General features: G+C 35.8%; 1 protein-coding gene across 1 annotated transcript in view; it reads left to right on the forward strand.

Moving 5' to 3' along the window:
* The window catches only part of LOC140748959 (bumetanide-sensitive sodium-(potassium)-chloride cotransporter), a 56,324-nt gene that overhangs the window by 10,485 nt on the left and 20,440 nt on the right, over positions 1 to 25,399 (forward strand). The window contains exons 2-3 of the mRNA XM_073081935.1: positions 19,650 to 19,788; positions 20,131 to 20,416. Coding sequence (XP_072938036.1) covers positions 19,775 to 19,788; positions 20,131 to 20,416 — 300 coding nt within the window. The 5' untranslated portion in view covers positions 19,650 to 19,774. The remainder of the gene's footprint in view (positions 1 to 19,649; positions 19,789 to 20,130; positions 20,417 to 25,399) is intronic.

Raw genomic sequence — 25,399 nt, forward strand, 5'->3', positions numbered from 1 at the left:
GTAAGGGTACAGTACGATACGACGTAGCGGCAATTTACGTCGTACCGTATGGTAACGTTTCGGCCTTAATACGTAGGTGTCAGTAAGACTGAAGCTACATTGAGTATCGCTTGATTAAACTGCCTCGCCGAGACACCGCACCCGTTTGTCACTTCATTAATGTATAAGTTCGTTTATACGAGTAGAGTAAGTATAATGGAAACAGAATGTACGCCACAACTTTGTAAATTAGTGTTTAGAGAGACCGAGAATGTTAAGTAATAAAGTAATTCAAAGGGATTTTTGAGATAGAGACTGTATGTATGTACTCGGACTAGTATGGAAAGTGGGACCTTAAAACAAATATGGCAAATTCTTTTTATTTCGGCTTGAATTAGTTTTGTTTAATGCGTACGCCGTACGTATTTGCATTTTGGTCAATGTTATCAAAACAATATAATAAAAGCGTGTTAAAAATTAGAAAACATGTTTTTGGTTTTGCTCAAAATATTATCCCAAACTATTATAGTAGTATATAGTACTTAGTAGTATATACATTTTATATTCGAATTTTCCTCACAGTAACAGAAGTGATGCAACTTAAATTAAAATCGGTGACAAATGTGTTTTTCCCACAAAAGGTCGTCATCATTTCATTATTGTCCCACTACTGGGTACAGGTGTCCCTGTATGAGAAGGATTTAACTATCGTCCACCGCGCTGGCCAAGTGTGAAGTGGTAGACTTTACACGCCTTTGAGAACTTTTTTTAGAAGTCGCAGGCGTACAGGTTTCTTCACGATGGTCACAACCGGTTAACCGGTTGTGGAAACCATCGCATTGCTTAAGCAAGTATTAATTAAATTTCATACGTCATAACTTTAAAAAAATCTTTGATTTATCAGTATGGGATACGAACTGCAGACCGATTGATAGGTTGAGTTTTAACCACTAAGCTCTGCGTATATTTCTCTACGTTGTCAAGTAACTAGTTATTCACGCAAGCAGAGCAGGAAGAAACGCATCAGTGGGTATGCCCTTTTTACTATTGTACGAGATTGATTACTTATCTCCAGTTCAAAATCCGTCTATAACAGTATAATGAACTATATAATATACGTCTTTAGTAAACCAGATTATAATAAAAAGATTGGTCAAGTGTAAGTCGAATTGCGAGCGAAGGATTCCGTAGCATCTCATTATCTTGTACATACAATTTGTATTACGATAAATAATATAAGTATTTTTTTTGCTATACTGTTCGGAAATGTCGGATATTCACAGCAAACATGTTTTTACGTTTTGCTTATTCGTTTGGTACGGGAAAACATATCACGTACCTACGGGGAACCTTCTATAATACACCGATGAAAGGCGTAGGTTTACTAATAGGGTTCTACTGTACGGAACCCTAATATTTGGCACGTGTACGAAGTAGTGTTACTGTAACTGTTTTTTGGAACATAGGTCACGTTAACAAATGCACAGAAACTCACGTGAATCAGTTAACATAAAATCATCATAAAAATATAAATAATCACCCTATTTTGTCCATTTACCCTATTTTTCGTGGAAAATATGATAAAACGGGCGTAAATTTGTATCAACGCTGGTGGAAGACACTTGACAGATATCATATTTTCTAATGAGCAAAAAAAAAAATCATAGGTCCTGGTAACGATTTCTATTACTCAAAATCACTCTATTTTTAGTACAAAAGTTATTTAAAAACAAAATAGGGTGATTAGTTTTGCGCCACCCTGTATAATCATATAAAAACATGGTTTATAATAAAATTTCATACGTCGACATATACACTGAGTGCTTTTTAAAGATTACTTTAATAGTACATTCAGCTTCTGGTTCTTGACATTGAAAGTTTTTATTACTGCTCCTGCACATGGATCCATAATGCAGATTATAGGTTAAATGGTCGTTTATTAAGAAACAACAGACAAAGCAATTCAGGCTAACGCTTTCTTACTATCATCTTCCTTATTTTCCACGCATTCCCACAAATCTTCTTGTATTAAAATCATCTTCATCATGAATTTCCAGGAAATGTAATTTTCCATTCCTTTTAATTTTTCAAAGGAAATAAAATTCGTGACATTTTGTGAAAATTCGCCGTATTTTGTTTTTGTAGGCGACTTTTATTTTTACAAGATATTATTCAATATTATCCAATATTAATATTCGCGCGGTGTTCTTGTGATCTGGGAACCATAACCTGAAGGAGTTATAGGATAATATAAACGAACTTGCAGGATTAATCACGATATATTACTTGGAATCTGTACACTACATTATACATACACTTGACAGACAGACTGATCAAATCAAAAAGTGACACATAGATATATTTAAAAGTAAATTAATTTACATTGAGTTTATATATGTATCTTCAACATATTACTTGCTTACAAAGTAGGTATTATTTTTTCGTAAGCGTGTAGCAACCAATTTTAACTGAGTACAAAGGTAACGTTTCTCATATGTATGTATGTGTTATTATTTGGCACTCCCTACAGCCTATATTTAGGATTTTAAGATTTAAGATGTAGGATGTACGTCAAATTGTGGAATAACTTTTATAACTGCTTCGCAACAATCTGCTATCAATATATATGCCGCTATATATATTAAACCATACCGTATGTAGCACCCTCCTTCCCTCAAAGGATGAGTGCAGATACAAGAAACGAATATTCACCACCATACATATTTCGCTCCAAAACAGACTTCATCTGGGTAAGTTGACTCTACCGGGTAAATTGTAGAAGTGTAGAAAGTTATTTGATGGGTTTTTTATTTTTATAATAATTCTCTAGTAAAATTCCATTTTATCACGTTCTATTGGCTGGTTCACGTTTTATTGGTTTTACAAGCTCTATTGGCTGTCTTTCTAAATCTCTACTTATAGATATTTTACTTGTATATAAGGATATACAAAATCTTGTAAGGATTCTACAGTTCTTCGATATAACTTCAATTGATGAAACCGTACATGTTTACGATCACAACACATTTCTTATACAAAATGCAATTCTACTTGTATCTACGAGTATATTCCTACATTTTATTTATAAACCCATATAAATAAAATGGAAATAAACATAACAAAATAAAGCAATAGAAAATAAAAATCTTTAAAACCGATAAAACCTCCGTAACCTCCGTGGTTCGACTTGTGAGGCGAGCAAGCAAGTAATTATTTGTCCCTGTAGTTCCGGGACCAGAAAAGGGCTATGGTATCCTCTGCCTGTCGTAAGAGGCGACTAAAAGGGGGCTTCCGGGGTTGCGGACGGCAAGAGGGTGAGCTCAAACCGCCCAGCCAGCGACCCCGGGAAGGATGGCGGTATGTGTGGTCGCATACCGTCGTGCACACTAAACGGTGTGGCGAGCGTCAAGCTCACCTGGGCGGAGCCCGGGGCACCGCGCTAAGAGGACTCCGGTTGCGTTCCGTTGGAGATCCCGGAGTCCTCTACGCAGCGCCGAGGACGGCCATCGGGGGGGTTTTAGTGCGGTAAGAGTCCCACATAACCCTGTGTCGCTCCCACGGCACCGGGTACCTTTTGAAGGTGTCCCCCTCGTTAACGAAAAAAGTATAACTTAGTTAAATCAGAGGTGCCTAGCATTCGAACCTTGGACCTCTCGATCGAGAGACCGAATTCAACCACTAAACTAGCACTGCTTTGGAAATGGAATTACAATGTCTGATGATAATTAAACCATCGTTAAATGACGTGGCTCCACAAACGAGCGGAAGCACTATAAAATTGTAGCACAATACATTTCATTGTTAAGGTAAATAATTGACGAGAATAAAAACCTTTATAGATAAGGGATTCCACTGTCAACTAAGGGTGCTCTCATATTCACGCGATAGCGTTAAAACTGTCGTCGACGACCAATACCTATGTACCGTTGTCAATGTTAGCTACGAGGATTACAGCCTTTATACATAAGGGATTAACTGTTTTTTACTAAGGATGTTCTCATATTTTTTTGGTATTCAAAGTGTTGGTTCCCAATATTTACGATTTTTGATGGCTACGAGAACAAAAGACCTTAAAGATAAGGGATTTTCTTATTTACTGTTATTTACTAAGGCTCTCATATTCTTTCGATGACGTTACTCGTACAACTGTTGACGACCACCAATATTTCGTGTGGTCGATAATGGTATTCAACTCCGTAACCAGGATTTTCCTTTTTTTTGTGATTCAGTGGTAATTAACGGTAAAAATCTGTTTTGAAAATATAATTACACGTAATTTTCTATACGTATTCATATAATATATAACATCTAATATATTTCAAACTAACTAACGTGACACGTGATAAATAAACAAATGTGAAAAACATTACAAAAATATTTTAATATGATTATATTACATACTATGTTTCAATTAATTAACTATAATAATTAACAATAACAAAGTTAATTAAATGTTATATACAATAAATAATAGTTATTTTTTCCTACCGAAATAAACGTCTAAAATCTAATTTTCCTGTTCCCGAATTAGGCAAAACCTTTGCTGATATTGAAAATAAATAGACTAACTAATTTTCCTCTTTGCGAATTAGGCAAAACCTTGCTGATATTGAAAACAAAAGGTTTTTAAGTAATTTAAATACCTATAACTAATTATCCTCGATTAGGTAACATAAGCATACCTTTTTTTTCTGTTGACGAGGGGGAAACCTTCAAAAGGTACCCGACGCCATGGGAGTGACGCCGGGTTATGTGGGAATTTTAACATAAGCATACCTAGACCAGACATAAATTTAGAAGTTAATTGTATGAAATAAGTAGTATTTTATCTATATTATTTATACGTGAATTGAAAATTTTGTATACACTTTTAGATATGTTATACTTCAGTGACTATCAAGTTTAGTTCTTATTTATGTATATAGTTAATTATGGTCCATTTTAGATCACGTTTAGCAATTAATTTATGCTAATTGATTCACAGGATTTTATTTTCTCTTTATTTTTTATTGTTTCTCTGTGTGGAAAAAGTGCATCGTAGGTCCGAGCAGTGCTTCCCGATAAGTCTATAAAATTTCGCCTGTGAATATCACGTAAAAGAACTTTTATTATTCCCGCGCAAAATACAACTCTAACATCAAAACCGTTCTTTTTCTTTTCATACTAAGTCATACATTCGTGCCTGCCAGTGATTATATATATAAGAACTTAATATTATAAAAATAAGATCATGAAAATAACACATAATAATAAATAAAATAATAAAATAATTTGAATAGATTTCTAACACACGGGACATGTAAGAGTAAAAGCAAAATTCTATTATTCCGTTTCAGTATATTTCTGAACAAAGGAGAAACACAAGCTTGTATTCGTATAACTAGTTAGGTAGCGCCATAGATTAGTAAAGATTACTCACTACTAACAAGAAAATGTACCCAGTTTTGAGAATTGAAATAGTTGCGTAAAAAAGTTTTGCCACGTCTCCGTGCTAAAATGTCCCTAAATATTTGAAATAATTATTTATTTATTATGTAAATTACGCAGTATTAGTTATTTATTCGTAAATTATCTCTAAAAATGTTTCTATTTGTCAAGAATTAAAAAAAAGAACTTACTAATAAGCCGTTTGTGGCTTCATTCAATTTCAAGGCTGCGAAGTATCTTTAGAATCGCCCTAAGTCCATCCATCCATCCATCCATCAGCCTTTTGAGGTCCACTGCTGGACATAGGCCTCCCCTAATTGACGCCACTCCAACCGGTCCCATGCCCTTTGAAGCTAGCGGTTTCCCGCCGTCTTCTTCAGGTCGTCGGTCCACCTGGTCGGGGGCGGCCTGAACTCCTTTTGCCTACGCGTGGTCGCCACTCGAGGACCTTCCTTCCCCACCGGTTATCGGTCCTCCGAGCGATGTGGCCGGCCCATTGCCACTTCAGCCTGCTAATTTTGAGAGCTATGTCGGTAAGCTTAGTTCGTCTACGGATTTCATCGTTGCGAATCATGTCTCGTAGCGAAATACCAAGCATAGCCCTCTCCATAGCACGCTGAGCGACTCTAAGCTTTCGAACTAGGCCTAGGCAGTAAACGACCACGTTTCGGTGCCGTATGTCATCACTGGCAACACACATTGGTCGAATAATTTCGACTTCAGGCACTGAGGAATTTTGGACGAGTAGATACTCCGTAATTTCCCGAACGCAGCCCAGCCGAGTTGGATTCTTCGAGTGACCTCCCACTCAAAGTTGGACTTACCCATCCGGATCGTTTGTCCCAGGTAAATGTACTCGTCAACAACTTCGAGAGGAGTGCCATCAACAACTACCGGTACGGGTGTGACATGGACATTTGACATGATTTTCGTCTTGTCCATGTTCATCTTAAGACCCACCCGTTGTGAGGCACTGTTGAGGTCTCCTATTGAGGTCCCTCAGCGAATCTGCCAAGATTACTATATCATCGGCAAATCGAAGGTGTGTAAGGTGTTCGCCATTGATGTTAACGCCAATACCTTTCCACTCCATCAGCTTGAACACATCTTCCAACGCAGCGGTGAACAGCTTCGGCGATACAACATCGCCCTGTCTAACTCCCCGCTGCAATTGGATAGGGTTCATCCTCTGATCGTGTACTCGGACTGACATGGTGGCGGCTTTGTATACTGCCTGCCTTGTAGCCCTAAGTACTGAAATGTAATTTACCTGTTCCACTAACAATTTTACTAAAGAGGCGGAAATAAAAATAATTATGGCATTCTATTTATTTATAAGAATAAAAATAAATTACACTGAATTGCGAGTGACACATATTTAGAGCAATTTGCTTAAACTGTGAATAATTTCATATTATTTGCGGATATTTCAAGGTAAATTTAAATAAAGGCTTTAATGGATGAGCCTTTCTATTGTTTAAAACGATGCAACTGTTTTCGGTTGTAACCGGGCTTCTCACTAGAAATAACATACAACTGGTATGAAGGTTTAAAGAATATAAGTTTTTTCGATGACTTAGTTTGTATAAGATATGCATCACTACTAACAATGACTCAAAACTCAGTCATTACAGTGAATCCTTTCCATGACTCACGACGCCTTGTAATTCAAAGATGCCTAACTTAGTTTAAGTCCTTTTTTTATAATATAGGAGTAGCAGACGAGCATGCAGTCCACCTGACGGTAAGTGGCTACTGTCGCCCATGGACATTGTAATCAACCCCAGATAGGATTAGATATTCCCACCTAAGGTCGGCCACAGATGCGCCGCTACCCCTGAGGACTAAGCTGGAACGCCTTGAAAAAGTCTGTCTCCCTTAACGCACCCTTCAAACCGGAACACAGCAGCGCCTAACACTGCTGTTAATAGGTAGAAATAAGTGTGGCGGTGGTGCCGCCGGAGTCGAACCACAAAGGGTTCTACCACCTTAAATCATCATGAATTCTATAATCATGAATCAGGATTTCCTATTGAGAATACAATATATGAATGACACAGATCGATTATTAGGAATTCGTTGAATGAGAATGTATGAATATCACGATTGCTACGATTACATTAATACGAACTACGATGTATGTACATGCACTACTATTACGTTGTAAAAATTGGCCGTATGCCAAATACCAGAGTATCGCACTTGACACTGGACATAGTGGAGACAACACTGACGTAGGCAGTAAAATAGGTACCAGAATAGGGCTACGGTATCCTCTGCCTGTCGTAAGAGGCGACTAAAAGGGGCTTCCGGGGTTGCGGGCGGCAAGAGTGGGAGCTCGAACCGTCCAGCAAGTGACGCCAGGAAACACAGCGGTTTGTGTGGTCGCATATCGCTGTAATCACCAGGGGATGTGAGAGGAGCGTAAATTGCTCCCCCCAGGTCAGAGCCCGATTAAAGGGCATCGCGTTAGGAGGACTCCGGTTGTGTTCCGTTGGAGATCCCGGAGTTTTCCACGAAACGCTGAGGACGGCCACCGGGGGGTTTTAGTGCGGTTAAAATCCCACATAACCCGGCGCCACTCCCATGGCGTCGGGTACCTTTTGAAGGTTTCCCCCTCGTCAACAAAAAAAAATAATAATAAGGGCAGTATAATATATATGGAAAACGCTGACTCGCACTTGACAGTACAATGACTGATCCACATGACAGGAAAAGGAACACACATGCGGGCCAAAAACTGACATAGCCCGCGTGATAAAAAACCCAATGCAATTATTATTGGGATCGTTTATATAAGATTTGTAATAAGTACCTAGTTAATTCTCTTGAAATTACATTGACTAGTTATATTTTTACAAACTTCACTTCCGGCCCGTCGTATCTGTTTACGGACAATTCTTCAAAACCATTTTAATATAAATATTTATGCAAAGGCGTGTTAGTAGCAATCATTTTCTATATACAATTTAGTACAAGAACTCTAAAATACTGTAATATACGGAAATTGATCATTTATTATTGTTTGAAGGCCTGAAATAAATTATTAAAATTCGTACAGTGAATACATTCTATTATAGTAATAGTATTTGATCGTCTATGTCTAAGTCGTACTTAAAATTTACCGATAAAAATGGTATGAAAGCGTAATTACTTCCTATTAATGGGAAATAAAAGCAGCGATAGCCTAGTGGTTTAGAAACGCAGTCTCTCGATCGAGGGTTCCGCGGGTGATATCCCAGGCACGCACCTCTGATTTTCAAATTTATGTGCGTATTAGAATTGAATTATCACTGGCTTAAACGGTGAAGGAAAACATCGTGAGGAAACCTGCATACCTGAGTGATTTATAAAAAAATAACTTAAAGGTATGTGAAGTCTACCAATACGCACTTGGCCAGCGCGGTGGACTATGGCCTAATCCTTCTCATTCTGAGAGGAGACCCGTGCCCAGCAAGCCAGCGTGCAGACAGTAATAGGTTGACGATGAATGGGAAATAAAATCCATGAATTTTTTTTACATCATATCTAAATTAAAGTTATGTTTTAGAAGATAGCCGGAAATTTTAAGTATGATAAATACGCATTGTGTTACAAACCTTAAGAAAATAGCGTGGTAATTTATTTATTCACGGATAGATCGTTTGACCATGTCACTGAAAGGGGCATAATTTATTATATACATATCGTAAGAATAACAATACTAAATACTAATACTACTAACTGTTAAGACTAATAACTGCTTTACTTATAAGAACAAGATAACTAATTCGTTAGCATACCACTTAAGGTGGCTTCTCAGTGCGTGATATAATATCTGTATCTAAGGACAAATAATATCGCGGGTTTCAAGCCCAAGGGAGTATACGTAATAGGGGTATTAGGAGACAGGAAAACTTAATAAATTTTCTGTATATCAAAAAGATTAACATTGTTTTATTAAAAAATAATTAACCTATTATCAGAGTTTGTAGTAACAAATTTGCAAACGAATGACGTAATAAAACCAAAAGTGATATTTTTTTATATGAATGAGTGAGGGTGACATAGGAAGTGTATATTTTCCTGACATGCATGTCACACGCATGCAGTTGAAAAGAAACTGCAGCGTGTTAATTCCCACATGCGCGTGAGATACACATGTGCATGCGCAGGCCAAGATCTGCGTGACAGGAAAATGACCTAAATAAAAAAATACGCCTGAAATTAGTTTTTACTGCTTTAAGTGACACGATAAAATTTAAAGTGTCCTTTGAATGCTTCATCTGCTTGTGCGACGACTATTCTTTATTTTAACTTAATTAATTTCCAAGGCCACACGTGTTAGCTCAAGTGCATAAATAATACGTGCAATTCGCGGTATAGTAGCAACTACATTAGTAAATATTTTAGCATGTTATTCTATAAGATGTTTTGTAATCACGATAAATAAATATAGGGCCTGCTTGTCAATGGTTAGCAGTGACTCTGAATATAGAAACAATCGTTTAGAATCGTGGACAAGAGACATTAAAGATGAAGAGGTAAACATGATTAATGTATGCTTTCAAAATGTGCAAAATATATTATTGAAGACACGTTTGATTAAATACGTACTGCGTTAGGTTACGTAATGCTGAGTGAATTATGTCACTTATGGTTAGAAAAATTTAAAATACAATTTATTAAAAGCTTACTTAATAGTCGTAAGCGTTATATGTTCCATAATATTATAGATTATAGTTTTTATTCAAGAGCGACTATTTTGAACATTCTTTGATCGGAAATACTTTTCCAATATTTTTTAGATTTCGTTTCAAGAACAACTTGTGCATGATACTTTTATAAACGAAATAGTTATTTGTCTTTTTATCTAAACTTAACGTGGTTAAACTGTAAGCAATGTTGTCTAATCTCGGGATATATTTTTTATATATTATATCCCACAGTGAAAAACTAACTTTAGAAAATACGCGTAAGTTTATCTAGAATTAGCAAAGAATCGTGCAATTCTCTTGTTGTGAGTATCCACTACATCCAAAAGAAAATCTTATATCTGCCTGAAAAATGATACACATCTTACTTGTATACTAAGATTGAATAAACCTCTCATGGAACGAAAGCCTAGGAACCACCTATTCAACCACCACTATTCTAGGTTCATGTTACAACTGGACTGTAGCGTAGCTATGGTCCGATTAAAAGGGTGTTTTAGGGGAGATACTCTTATTTATATTGGGATTTAGTTAGTCTAAAGGATTCATCATCATCATCATCATCAACCCATTATTGTCCCACTGCTGGGCACGGGTCTCCTCTCAGAATGAGAAGGATTAGGCCATAGTCTACCGCGCTGGCCAAGTGCGTATTGGTAGACTTCACATACCTTTAAGATTTTTATCTCTCAGGTATGCAGGTTTCCTCACGATGTTTTCCTTCACCGTTTAAGCAAGTGATAATTAATTTCTAATACGCACATAAATTTGAAAATCAGAGGTGCGTGCCTGGGATTTGAACCTCAGACCCCTCGATCGAGAGGCCGCGTTTCTTAACCACTAGGCTATCACTGCTTATACCACCTGTTTGTAGCATGACACCTATTTGTTTTGTTTCGGTGGAAGAGTTAAGCATCAGTCCTCAGGAGTGACGCACCTGCACCACTCAAGTAGTTGGACGACCCGCGTGGCGGAGCGGTCACCATACCGGTCTGACACGCAGAGGGTCCCGGGTTCGATCCCCGGCCAGACGGATATCTAAATGATGAATTTAGATTTCTGTTTCTGGGTCTGGGTGTTTGTGTAGTTGTCTATGTATGTCCATGGCACCCACGATACAGGGAATCCTAGTGTGGGGCTGTGAGTGTAGAAAGCGTTTGTTTGTTTGTTTGTTCAAGTAGAACTATTGTTCTATACGGAGTTAGTTACAAATATTCATGGGGCCAGTGGCAACGTACCATAATCGTTTTCTACTTTAATCTTACAAAAAATCCGTTGGTAGAGTCAGTCGCTCTTTGCGTAGAGAAATTTTCAATATTACTATGTAACTATGGCGGAGTAAATACGTTGCTTTTGTATAAGAAATATTTTTAACAAGGCGTGTTATATGTACCTAAGTAATAACATTATATATGGGTAGGTATATGATAGACAATGTATGGTCGAGAACAGTACCCCTTTGTCCTCTGATCTAATGAGATAAACTAAGCCGGATCTTGTTTTTCCCAAGGTTTACCAAGTTGCATCTACGTGTTAAACTGTTTCCTTTTAGTAGCCACCGATTTATGGCAATTTGACATACATATCTTGCGTAACATGGTAGGCTGGTCAATATTAGCAAACCATCATACCTTGAAGACATTAAACATACGGTGGACGTTGATAAACCCTCTGTTTAATCTTGTGTAGGTTTGTTATATGTTTAAACTTCTTTACATGTTGGTCCGTTGTTATATGACACGTTTATGTTAAGATTACCATGTATACATTGTCAAACTAAGCGTATTTCGTATGAATACTTAAATGTTTTATGAGGAAAGATTATTTTTACAATATAGAAATAGGAAATAAGCAAACAGTTCACGTGATGGTAAGTGGCCAATGTGGGCGACATATGCAATCAAGTCCAAATAAAATACAGCGTTATCTGAAATCAGTAGCGCTTAACACTGATTTTATAAGGTTGTGATAGGTGTGAAACAGGTGCCTCCGGAGTTGAACCACAAAGGGTTCGACCATTATTAAATAGAAGCTTTAAATTACAGCTTTTAATAGAGTTACATTAGCATTTATCCTGTAGGTACTCGTACTACTAACCATCCCATTTGTCCAATATTACCAAGCTATTTTTCGCAGATTCATCTTTAACAAAGACAATAAAGATAGGTATGTAAGTTTTCATTGCACAGACATAAATAAACTAGACAAAGTCGTGTTTAACTTTATCTAAAAATAATAACTAACTGTGGTAAAGTTTGTTCAAATCTTAGACTAAATAAACAGGTTTTAATGTTAGGTACGTTAGAACCTGTTCGCATTATCCTCAATTCGACATTGGCAGCTCTCAAAGTTAAGTAAAAAGGTATAGCGGTATTGTTTGAGTTCACGCTAGACATTACGCCATGACCTAGCCTAACCCTGCTTCTTGTGGTCTATAGTGGTCACAAATGGATAGAGCAGGAATATTGGACTTTTACTCCAGTAGTGTTCGCGTAAAACTGCTAGTCCGCTCAATATAGAAATGAATCGCGTTGCCATAGCAAATTGTATGACTACATCTGCTCGCAACAACTTCAGAGCGGGCTAGCAGTTTGGCGATAACTATATCCCTTGTGGTATTATTATTTTTATTTATTTATGATTATGCACCAATTACACTTATTAACAGTGAAATGGTAGTGGTAGTGGTATAAAAGAGAAAAGTCAACATAGACTTGTCGGCTCTAATCAACTCCATAGAGAATGATAAAACCCACACTGAAACAAGAAACAAAATGTTAATAAAACAAACTTGTGAACGTATTCCTCTTAATAAAAATATCGATTACCTTTTACCTAGTATTGGTAACCATTATCCTGATGTTTTCTGACGTTACACATAATAAACAAAATGTCTTAAACTTTTTGTTGCGAAATAAGTTCAATGCGCTTATTTTTACGATACCAACCTACCAAATATGTCTTCAGGTAGGTATGTAAAATATCGTTTATATCACGGCGTGCGTAAATTGACGTTTTACGCACGCTTCGCGTGCGCAAAACCCCCATTTCCGACCCCGTAATATAAAATTTTATACAACACGCGGACGAAAAATGTTTTTCTGACTCGTGTGATTGCAGTCCTCGCCTGCGGCTCGGCCTGCAAACTCACACTTGTCAGAAAAAAAATTTTCGTCCTCGTATTGTAATGTACTATTAATCGTCATAATAATGATAACATTATATCGCCTTTGTACAAGTTCACAAAAGCAACTGAATCGATAAAAACTCTCACCCATGGTAGTAGCGAAAGCGAGTCTTATTAACTGCTTTTTACGTAAATATCTTGCGTAAGACTTATTAAAAACATACACAAGATCTCGAAAAACAAAACATAAGCAATTAACTAGCAAATCAATCCAAATTTGAATAATCCATTAAAAATAAAAGGAGTCATGTGGCACCACGTGTTGACGTAATCTTCAACTTAGAATCCGCAATACGTGAGTCGAGTAGGACGCTACCGGCATTACCGGCTGTAACCGGATCGAACCGGCCGCGAAAGCCTCCTGACCTGTTGCGCGAAGCTTTGCTATATACATAAGGCTCACGAAGTATGAACGAACTAAATTATGTATTCTAGTGCATATTTTTATGCAGGCGAATAAATTATATATAACAAACGACGCGCGAAAAGACTAGATTTTTAATTGACTAGGTACCGACTTAATTGTGTTGTAATGACCCGTTTTTGTTTAGTTGTTATAATTTTGACCATGATACGGATTATTTCTCGTTTTATCCGGTTGATAGACATTAACACTAGTATTATTACAAGCTTGGTATACAAATAAGGTACTAGTTTATTTCATTATTTCTGAAGTTTTCTTTGACTACACCAATACAATTATGATACCAAAGCCGGTATGTACGTACGTACAGTTTAAATTACATATATAATTTCTTACAAATGAATACATGAAGCTAAAAATACACTTTCTATAAGTGTCAAGATGCCGGAGCTTCGTATATCGACGAAAGCGCAAAACCAGTCAGAAAATTCAAGATTTTTTTAATATAATTTTTCTTTTGACCTCAACCATAATTACATCTTTGCAGAATATTGGGTGCTTATGAAATATTTTTGACGAATATAGCCTACGACATTTGCGTATCGAGAAAGCTTATGAAAGGTTAGATTAAGTTATTTAAGACTAAGGCTGATTCATTGTATTATTATACAGCTTGTAATTTTTAATACGAGTTGGCAAAATGCGCCCCCTAAGAAAGTTACGACCAACGATCTCGTCATATTATGCTTCCCGATCTCGCGAGATCGAGATCCCGCGAGATCGGGATTGCATTCCCTAGTAGACAGTCACGGCAGTCCCTAGCTAAGGCTTACACTACTACCACATTTTTGGCATAACATAAAGTTGTCACAGAAGTAATTAAAATAAAAAATACCTATAACAAATGTCACTACTACTGTTGTACAATATACTATAGGTATTTCTCGTATATACTCGTACATTCTTAATATATAAACAATCGGCGATGAATGACGTCAAGCGCCATATATTATGCAAAAAAACCTTTTTAATAGAGTTCATTCAGTTAAGTTGGCGTTGCTAAACATCTACTTAATATTAGGACATCCGAATAGCGATGAATTAACTTCCAAATTAGCATATTTGTATCCTTAAGGACCTAATACACGATAACGCTAACGAAAGACGGAGACAGTTCACACCGTCGCCAAAGGTCGTTGACTCTTATTGCTTTTACAATTTTTTCATCCTTTAAAAGATATATTTTATAATCATCAAACAGTTACATAGGTATATTATCCGAAAATGTATATTATCCTTTACGTTCTCATTACCATTTCTTCCAGAATTTGCACTTTATATTTCAAAAATAAAATTCAAAATACATATTAAGTGACTTTTAAATAAACAGATGTAAGTACGTACTTATACTTACTATATGCAAAGCTGCTTTGGTGAAAGTGCTCAAGACCCTTACCCGCCAGATTTGGAGAACTTCCTGGTTTCTTATCAATAGATAGTAGTAGTGAAATGTTGTCAGAGGCGATATAAGCGTTTGAAAACACACGCTTCGAGTAGCGTAAAGTAAAATGTCATCTTCCACCTCCTTAGTAGTAGGAAGATATCCGTGTGTAGATGTAGGGATTCTGTAATTAATGAAACTAAGTGAAATAAATAAAAAGTAAAACCTAATAAATTAAAGATGAAACAAAGAGTTCAATTCCTCTTCTTGGAAGGGGAACTAAGAAGGCTGACTGCGTTACCACGTTGTATGGTCAGAATGTTCGACAGCCTTACGGTCTCCTTCAACGTCAACCTGTGCCTCTAGGCTTTTGGCCCCCAATGATCCAGTGACTCTACATGTTTGCGCCGCTTAGCAGATTCAGCAGCATATGCCGCGACGCCCGCGCGTGTTATTTACACCGAAATATGGGACGGAGTCAGGTTATCAACGCAAGTTACATCCCATATAAGCATTTTTTGAAGGTGGTAGGACACTTTGTGGTTCGTCTCCGGCGGCACCACCGCCACACCTATTTCTACCTAATACCAACAGTGTTAGGAGCTGCTATGTTCCGGTTTGAAGGGTGTGGTAAGGGAGACAGACTTTTCCGAGGCGTTCCAGCTTAGTCCTCAGGGGTAGCGGCGCATCTGTGGCCGACCTCAGGTAGGAATATCTTATCTGCATGCTCGTCTGCTACTCTTACATTATAAAAAAAAACTCCTGTTTTCAGGGAACAAGTGCAATACCATCAGGCCTCTTGCCATCATCACTTGCGATATTGTCAGTTATCTTGTTTCCGGAAGCGGTTTCTTGTGCCACTTCTATCAATGGATGAATTGTTGTTTTGCCTGATAAAACTATTTAGAGTGGACGGACAAGTGTACTCCAATTATTTCATAACATGTGCAACCGATAAAATTAGATAAATAATTTTATCGGTTATATTATATATTATAATATATATTATTATTATTATTATTTAAGTTTGTAGATTATGCTTACACGATGCCAATTTCTAGTCGTATAGCAGTCGCTTAAATTAGTTGAATATTCTCAACGTTGATTTGACGGTTTGATTCATAAACTAATGCGGATTAGTTTGCTGACGTCTTATTATTATGTATTGTTCAAGATACTTTTTATATGTATAAAAAGTATTTTTTTTATAATAACCCATATATCAAATAATAACCCATATTTTTTATAATAACCCTGTCATAAAAAATATAATTTCCTGTTTACCTAATTAAATACACTCAAAGAATATTTTTTATGTACTGCCTAAAAGTGAGGACACGCGGTGCAGTTTTTAGTCGACTCCGCGCGAAAAAGGGAATATTTTATTTGCGGTAACTTAGCCGCTACGGTTGCTGAAATATCCGCATACTCGGCGGAAAACAGGCGATCGGATTGTCAGTTGTTAATTGCGCTCTGCCCCGCGCAACCGGAGTACAATAGCGGTGGGTCGTTGAAGTTTTTTCGGTCAACGAAACGTCAACGTTAATTTCCATTGATCAACTAGTTGATCAACTAGTTAATTTCGTCAACGAGTTAACGTGTTACTAATTTCAACTTGCATCAATAATAAACGGTTTTTAACTATGGTGCAACGATCAACGCTTCTCTACTGAAGTGCGGTAAATGTTATTTTAGAAACAATTTGACGTAGTGCGTGTTATTAACTATCAATATCAAGAATTGATATAAATATCAATTCTTGATATTTATATATAATTATAAATATCAATTCTTGATGTTTATAATTATAATTATTTATTAGGAAATAATTCGATATGTTCTACATAATTGGAGTTCAAATTATGCTATTATACCGACAATCAAGCTCGTCTGCTACTCGTATATTATAAAATAAAATTAACGTAAGTTTAATTCTAAACAAAATACAATTTTACGTTGAAAATAACGAAACGATCCGTTTAACGTCGTTGACGTAACGTAGATTCGTTGAACGGTTGATTTAACTTGTTCGTTGATTCAACGACCACCGTTACAAAATACAATTTACGTTGAAAATATCGAAACGTTCCGTTCAACGTCGTTGACGTATTTAACTAGTTAATTTTTATTGGGTTAACGTTGATTCGTTGAAAGTGAATCAACGGTTGATTTAACTAGTTCGTTGATTCAACGACCACCTCTAGAGTACAAGTTGTATGTTGTACGGTAAAGTACGTCTCCCTTACGACACCCTTCAAACCAGAACACAGCACAATGGCAGTGGTGCTTCTGGAGAGATAAATCGCGCCATGAAAATATAATTTGCCTACATTTTCATTTTCTACGCGTACCTACATCTACACGCGGCAAAAAAACGATCCGTGAGTGCCAAGGCTTAGTCAAACTTTATACTAATTAGTACAATTACTTAAACATTGAAATATACAAACAAAATAATGTACATTACTGTTACAAATACAAAAACTTTACGATGAATTTTATATTACAGTCTTCTACGGGTATAATATTATAACAATTGGCGTGACCAAAGTACCTTACGTTACAACTAAATAACATGATGTACCTATAGTGTTATTATTGAGTTCCTATTGTTAATTATTACTATCGGTTAACCACATGTTGCTCGATAATATTTTATTATTATTTGGTAGTAAGAAAATTAGGTTCGTACACAGGGGACTGAGGCGGCCAATGCTGATCTTTTATATTCACTGGCGAACTAACGGGCAGGGGTGGCTCGCCCCGGGCCTCTGGCTCTGGGGGCCTCCGCATGTTTACAAATTTGCTAGTAGAAATTAGTAAAAGCTTGTAAAATTAATTAACTTCATTCAACTTTCTGTCCCGGGCCTCATTCGATATTTCCGCCCCACGCCTCCGACTTAGGTATTTAGGCCGCTACTGATTGTACCCAAGGTATTTACCAGTGTAGTGAAATAGGATAAACAGCATGATATATAATATTTTATATAAATATAACATAAATCAATACGGGAGCTTCTTAAGAAGAGTTAACTAGAGACAGAGTTCATTTCAAATCTTCGTTCGCGCGATTCGCACGCGCTACCTTGCGATTTCTATTAAAGCAGAAGCCTTAAATATTTTTGAAATAAATGGTACTATATTTACATTAATGTCCCATTTCATCGGATCAGAAGCTTTCAAGGTGAACTTACAATCAGATATAAATTTTGATTTTTACATTGATTTCGTGAAAATAGGCGTTTAAGAAATGGTTTATAATGTCAGTTCTTCAATGTAATTTATTTATACTGAGTGTGATGCTAGAGACAAAAGCAATAAAACTTAGACTTAAATATTTCCGGAAACACCGGCACCGTACCAAAAACAGAACAATTTATAAAGTATTGCATTATAGACTGTAGTTAAACCAAGTCTCTGAATTTTTTCTTACTCTATACTTAAGCGGGATTGGAAACAAATATTTTTTGTAATATGTGGATGAAAAATAAAGAAGGTCCTCCCGTTGATAAGGGCCTTCTATTGGTTTACCTTTTAAACGTGGATGGATGGACGGAAAGAATGGATTTATTGATAAAGTTATCTTCTGTGCGGAAATCTAAAAATGAACTTCAGTCGATAGTTTTATCCATAGTCTGGTATAGATATCATCAACACCTAAACCGCGATTTGCTACTGATAATATTCTTACAAACCGATCTATTCTTGGCTTTCTTCTTCCATTTAAAGGTGGTAGAACTCTTTGTGGTTCGACTCCGGCGGCACCACCGCCACACCTATTTCTGCCTAATAACAGCAGTGTTAGGCGCTACTGTGTTCCGGTTTGAAGGGTGTGGTAAGGGAGACATACTTTTTCGAGGCGTTCCAGCTTAGTCCTCAGGGGTAGCGGCGCATTTGTGGCCGACCTCAGATAGGAATATCTAATCCTATCTGGGGTTGATTACAGATGTCCATGGGCGGCAGTAGCCACTTACCATCAGGTGGACTGCATGCTCGTCTGCTGCTCCTATGTTATAAAAAAATAAAAAAAAAAATGTCTGGACTAGCATGTTCAGTTTCTTTACGACTCTATGTAGGTACCTACCCGTCTTATTATTGTTTTCTTTTGTTTCTTCGCTTATCCTCACCATATACCTCTTATCTAGTACCTATAGCTATCCCATTGTTAATTTTGTGACATGTGTGATTTTAATCGGCATCTCACGTGTCTTAAGTGCCATATTAAAGCTAAGTGGTCGGTAGTAGTTATCTGATTATATCTCCATTTATTGTTACTATACAATCGTATTAAACGACTCATTATGAACATAATATTATTCACTTTAATCTAGACACGGTGCCATAACGAAGGGCTTAAAGGATCTGAACGTACATGTTTACTATATTCATGATATATTCGTATTTGTAGACTAAGGATTTCTAAGCACATATTACGGTATACATTAATTTTTGTACAGTTCATAAATTATTTTAGGCGCATCGGAATCACAATACGTATTTTCTGTTTTTTGTTAACTTCGAAATATCAATAAAAATATAAAATTTATATTGTTGCAGATACGTGAAAGAAAATTATGCTGTTGTGTATGAAAACTATAGATATACGTACAAGTATTATGATAAAACTCAACATTGTTCATAAATCAAATAATTTTCATTAGTCTTTGGTGGTTGTCAAGAAAATGGAAGACAACAGGTAAGCTTATTAAAATAATTATCAAATATTAATTAATCTATAAATTGTGTCTGATTTCTAACAGCAATTATACACACAGTGAAAAAACTTGTCAAAAACAATAATAAGTAAAATAAATACGTACGAAAATTTTCAGTCTTTTCTTAAATTGTTGAAAGTAACATTAATCAAAGTAGTAGGTTACACATACCATAAATAAAATAAATACATACGAAGTTAATAAAAAATAGGGAGTTACGTTTTCTCTATTTCACAGTTAAAATTACTGACAATATTTTCAAATAAAGATGAGTATAACTTATCCTCAGAAACCTCAGAATTAAATGTTTATTATTTTTATAGGTTTGCAATTTCCTCCGTGGAATCGGAGTCCAAAAAAAATGGCATCCACATGGGCGCCAGCATCATATCACGACCGCTACGGTCCTCGGTGGAGGCGGCCGAGAGAGGAGAGGCCAATGGTCAGTCAGAGACCTGGCTCCACGACGCTGGTTGGAGAAGAAAAAGGTCCTTGGCACAGCTCACAAGGGAAGCACTGCCGCGATTGGAAAATTATAGAAACTCAAAACGTGCCTTGAAGAGACCGAGCCTTGGCGAGCTGCATGGAGATCATCTAATTACGGAAGAGGTAAGACATATAAATATGTAGGTATAATGATACTTATGCTTTTATATTAGAAAATGATCTTCTTTTTTACTTACAAATACAGTTACAATATAATTTGTGTATTGTTAATGTCCTCTCAACGTTTCAAAAAGTGAATTAATCACTTTTTGTCTGAATAATTAATTTTGAATCTTATCCAATAATGTATAAGCAGTTAAATAAAACGGCAAACGTATCGACAAAAGTAGCGAGTCTCTGTTAAATTAAAATATAACATTATCAAGCATTGATCGATATAAAACGCTGAGCTGGGATTTTTGCGAGTAAATGTTTTTTGTATCCGATTTGCTACCAGGCTTTCTTGGCGTATAGCCTTACCTTTACCTTTCTTCCCGTCGATAATAACTTAGAGATTTAGACAGGGATTCCCAAGATTGAGGAAAAAATTCCTCAACAACTACGGTTGTAAATACGCACAATCAAGTACAGTGTCTCCTTTTTAAACGCCATGGTCATTACAAGCAATGGATTTTAAGACACTTATATACAGCTTAAACACATGCAAAGACATAAATGTTGCCCTATCTCGTATAATTACAATAATTCCGTATTCAAATTTAACAGATTGCACGAACGAACATTATAATTTTTTTGTCATAAACATGACATTTGACATTGTAAATATAGTAATGCTCGTTTACGCTTGCAAATACATTATTAGGATTGATCAGATGACTGGTGGCCATGTTTCCTATGATTAAAATGTCGTTAAGCGGTATATTATATGTTCTGTCGAAATTAACGTAGAATGCAAACGGGTTTTAAGAGTCAACTCGTTTGCGTATATTTGTGACGTACTGTCCTGGCATACAGACCTACTACTTTAAAAGTGGTTTTGGCAAGTTTCATTTATTTAATGACAAATGAAATCCTAACTGTAATCAAAGCAATAAATAAATATTTAACGAAGAAAATTTCTCCCATATTAGGAAACCATGTGTTTAGATGAGGGCATCTTATATCTTATACCTAAATAATTTATTATGTTAAATGCCATGATATGAAAGGCATTCAAAACCTTCAGGCAATTATTGCTAAAAATGTAGAGTTTGCAGTTGTTTTAGACGGAATCAAGTTTGAATTACTTTTTCACCTACAGAATATGCATATAAAATTTGGTGAAAATCGGTAAAGCAGTTTCGGAGGAGTACCGTAACTAACATTGTGACACGAGAATTTTATATACTTATAAGATTATATATCTATAAAATAATTATTAGTACGACATTCGTAATTATTTATTTTATAACATTATAGTCAGAAATATTTCTCCACTATCGCAAACTCAAAAGTACTTTGAAGTTTGACTAGGAATGTTATTATTTATTTCGGTTCAAATGTTCCGCGAAGCTCTACGGGATATTACTGGTGTTTCGTTAAAATTAGAATATTGCAAGCAATAGTAAGCAGTATGGCGATTACGAAGGTGTAGAATATTTATTTGGAAATTTGTAAATAGATGGAGATTTACATTTTAATATCGTTTAATTGTGTTTTAGATGTCCTTTTTCGTTTTCGATATACATTTAAAAGTAGGTATAACTTTATTGTAGCGTTTAATTTTGTTTGTATTCGTTTTAATTATCATATAGTATTGCCATTCAATTAATATAAGAATATCAAAATATTAAGAAAATTTAAAAGAAATCGTGCAGCTTTTTTATAAAAGATTACTCACTCCTAACAAGAAAATGTACCCAGTTTTGAGAATTGAAATAGGTGCGTAAAAAAGTTTTGTCACGTCTCCGTGCTAAAATGTCCCTAAAATATTTGAAATAATTATTTATTTATTATGTAATTTACGCAGTATTAGTTATTTATTCGTAAATTTTCTTTAAAAATGTTTTTATTTGTCAAGAATTAAAAAAAGAACTTACTAATAAGCCGTTTGTGGTTTCATTCAATTTCAAGGCGGCGAAGTATCTTTCCTAATCTATGAGAGCCGATAACACAACCCTATATATTTATCACTATCTGTTGACAATTAAAACATTACGTGTACGTACACCGCATAGTTTTCCTGTACACAAATTAAAATATTATCGTGGTTAGCTTCATACTTGTAACTCATATAATTAAAAGAATTATATGTACATCTATTGTTGCATGTGCGGAAACAAAGAAATATTTTTAAACAGGGTGTCCTAAGTATCCGCTAAGGGTCATAAGAATATCGATGTAAGTTTGTTTGTCCGCGGTTTTCTCAAAAACATCTGATCCAATTGGATGGCGTTTTGGTTATTTGAAAGCTTAAAAACCTTAAATTAAATTAAATTTAGTGTTAATTGCCAGAAAATGCGCAAAAACAAATTGTGTAGACATGCTATGAATTTTTATTTACATACACATTTTATTTAATATGGCGAGGAATGGTTGTTAAGATGAATTACATACTCTATAAAAGAAATCAATTTATAATGAAATTTCAAATTATTCACGGTTTACGCTACGGAAATAAATAAACAGGTATGTTTTATGCAGACTTTAGAACTAAAACATTCCTGCTTATGACACGCATTTTTCAATTTTAAAAAAGAAATTTAATTTAATATCGTTTTTAGGGGTTTACAAAGGATAATAACGGAACCGTGTTGCGTCCGGTGTCTACCCTTGTGTCACAGAGCTCTATCAGCATGATTTTTTTATGGAGTGTGTATTACTGTAGCTCCTACAACAACAAATACGATATAGAAGGATATAAAGCAGCAATTGGGGGTCCCCGATAAAACCGATTTCTCGTAAGAAACCGGTATTTCGATTTATCTAGTGAACCGTAGTATACAGAGGGCCCTAGTAGTAGAATTAATATGTTAACAATATAGATATTTTCTTCTATTGCAAATATGATAATAAACAATAATAAAATGTTGGCATTAATTATCTCTCCTCCGATTGTGATTTGGACTCGCTCTTGGCTAATTATTTATAACATAACACATGTATTTTAACTACTGGTCATGCTGTATATTATATTCGTATAAGAATGCGTCATTTTCTCAGTTATTACGAGGCATGTGGATTGTGGAGTGCAGGCGGTGTGGTCCGGCGAAAACCGGCTAGCGCTGCTCGCTGACCACTCTACCTGCTTCCCTTGCGAGCAATCTTATCTTTGCATAGCCTTTCATATATCACTAGAATACTCTTCAAAATATTAATTAACATGTCTGCTATATTAGGTACTTGGTTACTTATCTTAAAAACCATAAGTTTGCGTATTCAGTATTTGAAATTTAATATTCTACACGCGTTCAATTATTTAAATGCGTTTTTAAAGTGTTACAAGATAAAGAATTAATATATTACCGGGAGTAAATCAAAGGCATACTTTTATTAGTATTATTATAGTATTTTTAATGTACTTAATATTTTTAAAAGCAATTTAATTATTTTTACATATTATAGATGAGCCTAGAGATCACCATCCATGTGCTTATTTACACACATACCTATATGCACGGACGGACGGGCGCAGTCAATATATGTACCAATAAATAACATTTAAGACTATTTATATAAAATATAAGTATTTCAATTATGTCTTTATCCAATTCGGTGTTTAAATGAAAGACGTACGTTATAAGGCCGAAAACCGTCATAACATAGATAAACAAAAAGAAATATAAAGCGACGAAACAAATTAAGCCTTCCGTTCCATTGTTTACGAACGTTTCCATTAGATACACATTTGCGAACAATATGTGGTGACAATTCGATACCTACGGCTGCGATGGAATGCGGCGTTAAGACAGCCGGTGTCCATCACCATCACGACTTCTGTTGACGTTCTCAGGGCTGCTATCTTGTTAAAGCGATGCAAAATGTTCTAGCATAATAAAAATTAACTTGAGACTATTTCGTAATATCAACTTATAATCTTGTATGCTGAATTCGCAGGGAAATGTTTCATTATTGTGGTGAAAACTTCATTAGGCACATTCGGATGGGAAAAGCATTGAACTCCCGTGAAATACAGGCTCAGATAAAAGTATATATAAATGTTTTAGTTTTATGTATGTGTAGATTCATTTATTTAGATATTTAATGGTACGGATAAGAATAAGATTTTTTTTTTACAAAAAGTAAAAAATGAAATGTGAAACTACACGTTTTTACTTTCGACGTGCAGTCCACTGCAGTCCACACAATTGATACTTGTTTCTATTTTTACTTTTTATAATGGCGGTGGCCCCGTTGGTAAATTGTATTTGTGCAAAATTCTGTCATTTAAAATATTTACACAACATTCTATGGGGATCAGCGACCTAAACGTAATAACGTCAATGGCCACGTAACTATAACCAAACGAACTGAACGGAATCATAACACCACCAGCGTAGTAGAAAGGCATTCCGCATATTTCCCGTATGTGAAAGGTGTCACGGATAAGATAGGGAGGATTTTAGATCGGAAATATAACATAAAAAGTATATTTACGCCTTTTAAAAAGCTCGCGGCCTATCTTCGTTCCCCCAAGGATACTATTCCATACCAGTGCCCAGGGGTCTATAAGGTTGACTGTAGTTGTGGTAGCTCGTATATTGGGCAGACAAAACGAGCCATATCACAACGCATTAAGGAACATATCAGCGCAGTCAAAAATAATGACCCTAAGAAATCTGCGGTAGCCGAACACATCCTCAGTTCAGGTTGTAAACACTGGATTGAATTACACAAACCTCAGGTGATCTCCACTGAGCGTCATTACTTTCCTCGTTTAGTAAGAGAAGCAATAGAGATCAAGAAACATCCTAGGAACTTCAATAGAGAAGATGGTTTTAAGTTAGCCCAAACGTGGAATCCAGTGGTTAGTTTATGCAAGTCACAAATAGTGCAAAGTACGGAGCGTAAGGATATTGTCAGTGTTGTGTGTCGTGATATGAAACCTAGAAAAGAAAAACGAACTAGACGTAGGGTAGATAGATTAATCTACCACTAGTACTTGTC

This window comes from Epargyreus clarus, unplaced genomic scaffold (genome assembly GCF_041222505.1).
Source record: "Epargyreus clarus isolate Ecla_fem2 unplaced genomic scaffold, WU_Ecla_fem_2.2 ptg000017l, whole genome shotgun sequence".
In the NCBI taxonomy this organism is placed as follows: Eukaryota; Metazoa; Arthropoda; class Insecta; order Lepidoptera; family Hesperiidae; genus Epargyreus; species Epargyreus clarus.